Below are 10,566 nucleotides of genomic sequence, written 5' to 3' on the forward strand. Positions count from 1 at the left end.
CAATAAGCCTGGGTTTCTTTGGGTTTTTGTTTCAGGGTGAATTTGTAAATGAGTATGTTGGCGAATTAATTGATGAAGAAGAATGCAGATTGCGAATCAAACGTGCCCATGAGAACAGCGTAACCAATTTTTATATGTTAACTGTTACAAAGGTAAAGACCATAACTCTGCATAGCATAATGGTGTGTTGCTGCTTGCGAGATCGGGCTTTGAGACCTGGAGTAGTGGCTGGACCGTTGGTTCATGTTAATGCAAAAAAGTTAAATTGTAGCTACAGTGCAACTCATTTAGTATAATGCATATAAAAGGATCCAGAAAATGAAGTCCCTTAGTCAGAGTGGATGATTCGGGGACCCTTCTTATTTGTGATCCAGTAGGGATGCCTCGACAGGAGTGGGAAACTTGAATTTTCATGAATGAGGCTGTTTAACAAGACTCTGAGTTGTGGTGGAATTTGGGCAGCCTTCTAATGAAACACACATAGTGATGTCAGGATGTAGCTGTTCCCTATCAGCCCCAGACAGTAGCTTAGAAGATGGCTCTTTTAGGTCTCTATTGACAGAGGGGCAGGGAGGTGGGGGTTGAACTGGGCCACACATCCCATTACCAATCCCTTCAGCTTTTTGTTTTCCCAAGCATGCATATTTAACCTGTTTAAGCTTTTTGCTGAAGGTTGCCTTCCAGGAAAAGCTCATCACTTGCAATTAATTTAGCAAGTACCTACATAAATATATTATCTGAAATCTTAGGGTTAGATGCTTGACTTGTCTAACGCAGGCTCTTGCTTTAGTCTGAATTCTAAATATGATTTTCCCTCTCTAATAAAGGACCGGATAATAGATGCTGGCCCAAAGGGGAATTATTCTCGCTTTATGAACCACAGTTGTAATCCAAACTGTGAAACACAGAAGTGGACAGTGAACGGGGATATTAGAGTTGGACTCTTTGCTCTTTGTGATATTCCTGCAGGTAAAAAGCTGTCTCCATTTTGCTTGTCCCCTTCCTTGGTGGTAGCTTGCCCAAGGGTTTTTTGTTGTTGTTTCAGTTGTTCTTGAAGTTACTTAGTCATGTTGGCATTTTGAATGTGACTGTTATGCCCTGGGATGAAAATAAATCTTAATCAAGAAGCTCTACCACCTTCAGTATGGGTAACCTAGTTAGCAGTGAATCTGAAGATATGTTGCAGAGTGTTAAAGATGAAAGTGTATTACACACAAAGCGAACGTGACCAGAGCCTTACCTGCAGCTTGAAAACCCAGGAAATTTAATGTCACCTTTTTGCTGTGACCATAGGGACTTCTTGCCTATGGTAAAGACCCCAGTTTCAGTTTCGTTCCCTAACATTTATCGGGTGTGGAACAGCTTCTGGGTTCCAAATGTCTTTAACCACTCTGCAACTTCAGGTGAGATTTAAAAATAATAAAATAGGCATTATTTATGTATGACTTGTGCAGAAGTCAGAGGTAATGAGGTATTGTCCAAAGCTGTACTGACACTTGCATGACCAAAGGAGAGAAGAGAAACTGTCCCTTTCAAATGTGCTAAAAAGAACAGTGCGTGCATCGGCGAATGAGAACTTTTGGTGCACGCCGTAAGAGGAAAGTAAAAATCTGTGACTTCAGTGGGAGTGTATGCTCCCTAGAATAGAGAGGGGGATATTTTCTTGGTGTAAAATCCAGTATTGGACTGAAAAATACTTAGTTCTACAACTGCAGAATCCTTTGTTTTAAAAGGGAGAGACAGCTGAACCAAGGGCAACATTGAACGGTCATCTTAGGATAGGGTGCTGGATCCCTCCATCTGCTTCAGTTCTTCCAACTTCTCTGGCCGTTTCTGCACGAGTGTTTCCTTTCTTAGTAGCATTGAAGTAGATGAGATACTGTGCATGATCTTTCAGTTCTGCCCTTTTCAAATACTATGGTGTCAATATGATACAGGCTAGGCAGGAAAAACTGATAATGAAAATTGTTTCTTTGAGCACATCTTCTCAATGTCATGTGCGGATTGTTCTTTTTCCCATTGCAGGTATGGAGTTAACATTTAATTATAATTTGGACTGCCTGGGCAATGGGCGGACCGAATGCCACTGTGGAGCAGAAAACTGCAGTGGCTTCCTCGGAGTACGCCCAAAGGTTAGTTGTACCAGAGTGGAAGTCAACGTGTACAAGCTTGTAGTGAAAAGTCCTGTGTGTGAGAGAGAGAGCGCAAAGAGGGATCTTTGTTACCACATAATGTGGTAACTTCCATTGTTTTTAATATATCATTCCCAATACTCTCCAAAGTCTTTATAGATCCAAATATAGCCCACTTGAGAATGGGTGGGAGCAGTCAACCAGCATACTACTTGGATGTGGGGTGTAATAGTCTCATTGTGCTTCACGTGCTTGATCCTCTCTTACAAGCCCTTTTTTTTTTTTTGCTTGTCACCTGTCTTATTTCTGGATGGGAAAGTCATAATGGAATGCACAGGGAAAATGTGAATAGGCTTGGTGATCTGGAGTCATCCCGTGCTGTTGTATCTTGATCTGATCTCAGCCAGTCTACTTTACTTTACTTTAGTTAAAAAAAAATCCTCTCAGGGAGCAGAGAGGAAACAAGTCACTGCACATGTAACTGTTGTGCAGTAGCCTTCTCGGGGGAAGGGAGTTTGTCTTTATCTATATGACTGTAGTACAATAGTATCCTGTCCTCCTTCAGTCTCTGGCCAGCACCAAAGTAAAGCTCATTAACACTACTGAACTGCTACTACTACTACTACTAATCTGGCAATATTCTTCCCGTGTCAGGTATGGGTGGGAGATGGATACAGGGCTTGTTGGGGTTAGGGTGCCTGAAGATCTTAGGCTAGATTTAAGTGAGTATCAGTCAGTGAAATGACACTCCCAGGCTTACTTTTGGGCAAGTCACTTTCTCAGGTTGACCAACTGAAATCACAAATGCTGTGACCTTTCCTTCTGATTTGCCAGACGGCATTTGCAACAGCAAATGAAGAGAAGGTGAAGAACGCCAAGCTGAAGCAGAAGAAACGGAAAATAAAAACTGAGCAGAAGCAGATGCACGAAGACAACTGCTTCCAGTGTGGAGATGGAGGAGAACTGGTCATGTGCGACAAAAAGGACTGTCCCAAAGCATACCACCTCCTATGCCTTAACCTGACTCAACCACCATTTGGTAAGAGTTTTCTCATAGCCATCTATTGATCTGTGGCTTGCTGCAAGAGCACAATCCACCCTGTGATAATGGTCCACTCTAAATGTGGCCTGTTGGATTTTGTATTGCCTGCTGTTGAAATGTGTTTCTAAAAAGTGACAGAGAACTGAAAGTGGGTGACTGGGCCTGTAATAAAGTTGCTCCTTTTCCTCTTATTTGGCTCAAATTTGCTCCTTTTAATTGATTGAGCTGAGCAGCCAGCCTGGTCATGGCCATGGTCCCCAGGAGCATGTCACATTATGACACTTAGAATCACATGGTGCTCTAAATCAGTAGCTGTCTACATTTTCTGTCTTGTCCTGTCATCATTCTCTTTCTTGGCATTTTGTTACTTTTGCTTGATTCCTTAAATTAAGAAGCACCTGTCTGCAGCCGGGACTCGGATTACACAGAGAAAAATTGTTTACTATTTTTAAACAAATTGTACTGGGGGAAAAAAGTCTCCCCCTTGTTGAAACAAACAAACGGACACACACTTTTAGAGCCTTTGTTCAGAACGATTGGAAATTCCTGTGTCTGAGAGATGCCATTTCAGTAGAGTGAAATCTGGAAGTATTGAAAGCTTTCCTCAAAATTACTTCCTGGCTGTGAACACAGTTTTCTGCATTTGATCATCAAGAAAGCACTGGTGAAGAATTTTTTTAGGAAGTTGCTTTGTGTTTTTTCAGTTGGCCTCATGGTGTTGATCACATGCAAGCAAGGGATTTGAGGTCCTGTCTGGGCCCACTGCAGATGCAGTGCAGTATGTCCCTATGAAAATGATGCTTTTTGTTTCTCAGCAGGCATCTAGTAAAGGGGAATAAAGACAGATTTGAGCTGAAGGGAGAAAAGCTGTTGCTAAAGTAGGCTGTCTCAAAATAACTTCACAGAGTTGGGCATGCGGTTGTGCTCATGCATATTGGCATATCTTTTGTTATGTTTGTGATTTAAATACTGCATTTTTCTCCGTGTGCTCTTCTCGGAGCTGCTTGCTTAGTTATTACTCAAACTAAGCCACTCTGTCTTTCCCAGTATAGCACAGTGCGGTTCTTTAAGGCTTAAAGATCAACATGTAATACAGAGGTTGGTCAGTCCATCCAAACAGTTGCTGTGCCCAGATTCATAAAAAAAGAGTGGCACCTATCAAACGTGTGCAGAAAAGTCCTTTTGCAAAGCCTGGTGGTTTAATGCTAAGGGGAGTTGGTTCTTCCTATTGCGTACAGCAGTGCTCTACTTGAAGCTCTGCGAGGCTCAGAAAAGTTTGATCTGTGAGAGTGACAAACATGCAGCAAAGCCACAAAGAACTGGCTTTTGGAAAGAGGCTTTATGCTTAGAGCTGGATAATTGTTACATGGGGTGGGGATTGACGCCTGTTTCCATTGTGTATTCCAGATAAGCGCTGACTCTCTTTTTCTTTCTTTTTTCTTCTCCCTTCCACCTGCCACCTTCAGGAAAGTGGGAATGTCCTTGGCATCAGTGTGACATCTGTGGCAATCCTGCCATTTCCTTCTGTGAGTTTTGCCCTCACTCCTTCTGTAAGGATCACGAGAAGGGAGCCCTCATGGCCTCTGCCTTGGATGGCCGCCTCTGCTGCTCTGCACATGACCCCACATCTCCTGTGGCCCCTGAGTACTGGAGCAGGATCAAATGCAAATTGGAACCCCAGAGCCCCAGGGAAGAAGCAAAGGAATAAGTTGGTTTAGGGAAAAAAAAAGTGGCAAACAAGTGATGAACTTGAAGAGACTGCTCTGACACATTCAGTCCTCCTCAGTGGAGCTGCCTTGGCACTGGGGAAGGGACCATCTCATCTTGGCAGACAGAAGCAGTCAGTGGTGTCCAGTTTTTATTGTTTGTCCTTTACTTTACCCTTGAATGTGCTATAGCAGCTCTTACTGTTGGAAAACAAATGTCTTGGCCTTCTTGGGTGGGGAAAGGGTGAGAGGAACAAAAAAGCTAAACTTTGGATGGTAAAAAGAATATTATGTTAGGAAAATGTTCTTGGAGTGTAGAAAGCAAAACATAGCAGGATATTTATTTATTTAATTTTAAAGGATGTTGAGGGTTCTGGTCCTGGTAAGCCAGCCTGTCTTTTTAAAAAACAAAAAACAAAGAAAAAAAGAATTGAGTAGCAAACCCAAGCTGGTGTAACTTTTTATGTCTAGTTTCTAAAACGAGAAAATAAAACCTCCACATTCCACACACAACTTAAAAATCATGCCAGAAAGATGTGGATTTCAGACCAGTGGACAATGAGATGCTTTCATTTCAGTAGTGTTTACTTTAAAAGGCATTTTGAGAAGGTAGGTTGCATATCATCATGTTTAACTTGTTATTCAGAATAATGCTGTGATGGAAATTAGAAGTATGATCCTCTTGCCTCTTGGAACTGCTCTCCGTTGTCACTAGATTTTTTTTTAATAGAAAAGTGGAGAAAGAATAGTCCCCTTATTAGTTGATTGGGTGATATCCACAGACAAAGGAAATGGAGGCAGAATACAATTGTGCAATGGCTGTTTCTCCACCTCAATCAGTTTGGACAGTGTTCTCGGGAAGTCTGGTGATGTGATTGCTGTGCTATGCTCATCACAGCTGAGGGCCTCATCTGATTTTGTGAAGTCACCAGGAGCTGTCACTGGCCTTTTTGGGTGTGGATTTGGGCCCCGGAGATGCATGGGCTGTCTCATCTGCATTGGTTCCGTGGTGATTCCCTTGGAGTTGGATCCTTTACTGTTTTGTGCCCAAACTCCCATTGCCTAGAGGGAGTTCTTGAGCGCTTAAGAGATTTGGGATTAGATCCATGTGTATGCTTGTTTTTGGAGAAGAGAATGGCTAGATGATTGTGAGCAGGAGGATGACTGGGGGAGGGGGGAATAAATCTCAGTAATTTTTTCTTTAAATCCATTGGTGAAAAAGTGATTCTCAGAAGTGCTTCCTAAATGTACAGGGTATATAATTAGTGCATGTTAAGGCACTGAGTCTTAAAAAGCACTGCGTATCTCCCAGTTTAGATAGTGTGGTTGACTAATTCTTTAATTTGCAGGTAACTGCTATGTTATGCGAATATTTCTAGCTAAGTTTACACTTACTTTCAGCCACTGGGTGTTGCAGAATATCCCCAAATGGAAGGAGTTAATTAAAGTATTACTGGCACCTGGCTGAATTATGCCTTTTCATTAATTCTGAAGAACATTCAACTTCTCTCTGGAAGACCACTTGCAGAGAACTGCAGGTACATTGTGACATCTCAGTTCTAGGGAATAGATAATAATGGCTTTGAAAAAATAGATATGGGATTCTTGCCTTCAACTGGTTTCCTTCTTGTTCTCAACTCTCCTTATCTTAGCAGAAAAAAAAAAAAACCAACGAACAACCCCCCCCCAAAACAAAAGACAACCCCCCCCCCATTTGTAGCTTTTAATTAATTTTTTTTGGTGCAATTATTAGAATACACTACAGTTTTGTTTTTTAAGCACCTGAAATGCTATTTAACTGACTTGGCAGTTAATTTTCTTGGAACAATTTCCAGATCCCTTTTCAATAAACTCATTCTGGGTTTTCTGGTTGAGTAATCCTACCGATCTTTCTTGATTGTTCAGGTCAGTTTACGGTACTGAGGGCTCACGGAAAGCGTACAGCACTTCATTGCATTTTGGTCAATACTAAAGTAAATGTCTAAAACACTAATTTAGCTTGTAAGCAGTGCTATATTTTGGTATTTTGAAAAAATGTGTATTTAAGAAACATTAAAATGTCTCCTCAGCTCTAAAGGAGGGATTTCACCTTTTCTGAAATTCAAAACATAGCTCTTACCTTTCGATGGCGTCTCCAAGGCCTGATCTGTTTACTTGATATAGTAAACTGTTCGGCTTGGTAACGTTTCGATGATTCTTTGGATGGTAAGCCATGGTGCACTGAATTTTGCAAATACTGTATAGCAAAATGTTCTAATGCGCTTTCTTCCATAGTATAGCAATGCTGTCTTGTGGTGGTTTTGGGTGAAATGGCAAAGACAGTGCCAAAATACCTTGCTGAGCACTTGAGAGTGGCAGCCAGCTGAATGCAGTTCCAAAACATTGATTGCCTTGTGAAATGTCAACTTTGTGACATACCAGCATGTTGGATATTGAGTTCATGAAGGTCCTCTGAAAGTTTAGCAAATGGTTTAATGCTGCAGGGGTTGTGGAGTCCATTGTTGCTCCTCTGCCTTGTTGCTTTATCTCTCAGTCAGTTTGTTCCAGACTTCTTGCAGGTCCTTCCTGTAGTTTTCCTTTCTGCGAGGAAAATTTTAGCTTACAAGCAGCTAATGGCTGGGCTCAAACCTGAATGAGAAGACAGGGCGACATTGGATTTCAAGCCATTGGGGAGAGGGCAAATTTTTCAAAGGTGTTGGGAAACTTCTAACCATTTAATGAAGCTAAGAGAACATCTGGTTGAAGTAACTTGGTGATGATAACTGGGGTTCTCATTGTTCTGGGTAGGTGTTTTTATATGCAAAATGCACAGAAAATATTGAGATACACTTTAGCCGTGTCTTTTTAAAGCAGATAAATAAAACATATACTTTTTAAAAGTAAATCAGAAAGTTAGCACAAATGTTAATGTTTTGATTTACCAGTCTCTGGGATTTGAGCTGCTGAAGCTGCAGAAAGAACAAGAAACAGTTCTTGGGTCTGGGATTTCTGTGCACAATCCTAGGACGGGCTTCACAGAGGAAAGACCTGTCAGTGGTTTTACTTCCTGACTGCCAAATAAAGTACTTTGCTCAACTGTACATAACTTTCGGGCAGCTCTTCATTTTGAAAGAAGCGCCATTCGCATTTTTTCCATCCTTTGGATTTTTTGTATTTGTCTTAAACTTTTAAGATGGGGTCACGGTTTTAGTAAACATCGGACTCCGGATCTTATCATTGTGCTGTTTGCACAGGAATGCAATACCCTAGTGGCTCGTCAAATCCAAGATTGTGCATTTACTGGAGCTCTCCCTACAGGGCATGCACCTTTAACCCAGAGCAGAGGCTCTGCAGACCGTGGTCAAAAGCCGTAAGGCTGAGTCGCCACAAATTTGGAGCCAGATGGTGTAAGAACTGGTTACTGCTGTCTTCTGGATAGTCTGTAATACTGACTTGTCTTACTAGCAGGATGCAGGAATGGAAGGCGCGTGCGGCTCAGGAGAGCTAACTGTAAGAGCTGTTTTCTGGGCAAGTTACCTTCTCTGCATTTTACCACCAGTCTTAGAGAATCCGTTAACTTGGAATGATGGGGTTATAATGTTTTGTGTGGCCTTTCCACTAAAAACAAGTTACCTTTTTGTTTTCAGGTGGAATTGGAAAGGCAAACTTACTAGACATAATTGATAGTGAACATAAATAAAATCTGTATATAAAGAAACCTAACAAAAATATCTGGGTGGGGTGAGGGAGGTGGGGCGGGAAGGGAGGTAGGGATGTCTGGGGCTGGTACGAAGTAGTCACTTTAACATTGAAACCTCTGCCTCATTGAATTCAGGGTTTAATGTACTTGAAGCTCTGCAGTTCCTTATTTTACAGCTTTTTTTTATTTATACATAGATAACATTTTTGTATGCTACATTGAAAGTCTCTTTACCTTTCTTAACTTGAGTTAAAATTACTTTCCACTCCCAGTGTACAGTGAACCTAGGGCAAATGGGAGAGATTTTCAAAGCAGATGTCTCAGACTTATGTGTGCTCTTACAGAAAAGTGTATTGCTTGAGACACAGCAACATTTTGACTTATTGATGTCCTTTATTTTCAATATTACATCCATTTTCCCCACCCCACCCCAATTATTTTTCTGTAGCAAAGAGTTTGCACTTATGATACACTTGGGAACTTTGGATGTATACAAGATGTTCTTATAAAAAAAATGCTGTTTCCTATATTCTTGAGTGGGTATCTCTCTGCTCGTGGGGTCAGAGGCCCGGCAGAGATTCATAAACTAAAATTATGTATCTGGGTTTCATTTAGGAGACTTTTGCATAATTCATGTGAAGACAAAAAGGGAAAATTATGTATGAATTTGCCAAAGCCATTCATTACTGTTTCTCATGTGGTACTGATTGCATTTGTGCGAATGAGTGAGAGAGCTTCCATTTGCGAAGATGTCTCCTTCCAGCTTGGAAAGACAAGAAGGCTATGTGTTGTCCTCTCCCAAACATCTGCTAAATAGCCTAGCACTGGACCATTTTAAGGAGTTCTCATTCACTTTTTTGATTTACAGACTGGATGAAATATTTACGCCATGTTCATAATATTGATCCGTGTCTTAATTCTAGTGTCATATTTTTTCATTTTTAAGAGAACTGATCATGTTGCCACTGAAAACCAAGATGATAAATAACTATTATAACTGGCTAGTAATAAGATTTGTCTTTTTTGTATAAGGGTATGTGCATATTTGAGGTTGCTATGAGAAATTAAACCCATTTGTTTCCACACAAGTGATATTGCACAACAAACACAGATACCTACAGATTCCGTTTTTTCATTTCCATGTAATCTTTATCTGTAACAATGACCTTTGTAGAGTCGTTATTTCTGTAGACTTTGTTTATCTGTAACAAACTTTGTAGATTCTGTGAAATGTTATTTTAACTAAATCACTTGAGTCTTTAATAGTAAAACATCAATATTCACTAAAGTCAATATCTTAAAGAGTTTCTGGAACTTGACTAGAAGCTCTTGACACTAACAGAGTAGTGTTAATTTTCCCTGGGGATGTTCCACTAGGGCATTACTGTATTATGACTTGATGTTGCCGCATAGACTTGGAGATATACAACATTTTGGGGGGTTTTGTTGTTTGGCCTATGTTCTCTTGCATAGTGTGAAACCTGTAAAGCTTGGTTAACCTGTATATAGATAGCTTATTGTCAACTAGTTATAGTGTATTTAGACTTGCCTGTAATATTTTAGCTTCTTACTGAATGTGTGTGATGGTAGGACCATATAATTTTTGTACATTATATTTACTGAGATGTTGCCTTTTTTTATTTTACAAATACTTTGGAATTCAGATGTGTTTTTGCTTCCGTGAGGATTAATTTGGAAAGGTTTTTAATGACATTCCACTGATATAAAATTTTGCTTGAGGTTGACTTCAATAAATTGTTCTGAATGTTCCAACGACAAGCGTGAGGTTTGTCGTGCTTTGCAGTCGGTGGGCAGCCTGGACTCGAAGCTAGGTAGGTGCTGCAGAAACCCACGACCAGCTACCCAATGAATGGACATGGGTATCGACAAATTGATAATAGTTTAAAAGAATTCAATTATGCAAGCAATGTGGAAATAGAAAATAAATCCCTTGAACCTAGCCCCTGGTTACAATGCCTCTTGTAACCTTAAACATCCCTAGGAACT

General features: G+C 40.6%; 1 protein-coding gene across 5 annotated transcripts in view; it reads left to right on the forward strand.

Moving 5' to 3' along the window:
* The window catches only part of NSD3 (nuclear receptor binding SET domain protein 3), a 55,998-nt gene extending 45,493 nt beyond the window's left edge, over positions 1 to 10,505 (forward strand). For 3 of the 5 annotated variants that reach the window (XM_090050993.1, XM_090050992.1, XM_090050991.1), the window contains 5 exons: positions 36 to 152; positions 828 to 969; positions 2,026 to 2,132; positions 2,967 to 3,171; positions 4,641 to 10,505. In XM_090050993.1, the coding sequence (XP_089907119.1) occupies positions 36 to 152; positions 828 to 969; positions 2,026 to 2,132; positions 2,967 to 3,171; positions 4,641 to 4,882 (813 nt within the window). In that variant the 3' untranslated portion in view covers positions 4,883 to 10,505. The remainder of the gene's footprint in view (positions 1 to 35; positions 153 to 827; positions 970 to 2,025; positions 2,133 to 2,966; positions 3,172 to 4,640) is intronic. The other 2 variants (XM_090050990.1, XM_090050994.1) reach the window with 1 other exon arrangement.
* Positions 10,506 to 10,566: the final 61 nt, after the last annotated feature.

This window comes from Crocodylus siamensis, chromosome 6 (assembly GCF_052110815.1).
Source record: "Crocodylus siamensis isolate JL-2025a chromosome 6, ASM5211081v1, whole genome shotgun sequence".
Classification (NCBI taxonomy): Eukaryota; Metazoa; Chordata; order Crocodylia; family Crocodylidae; genus Crocodylus; species Crocodylus siamensis.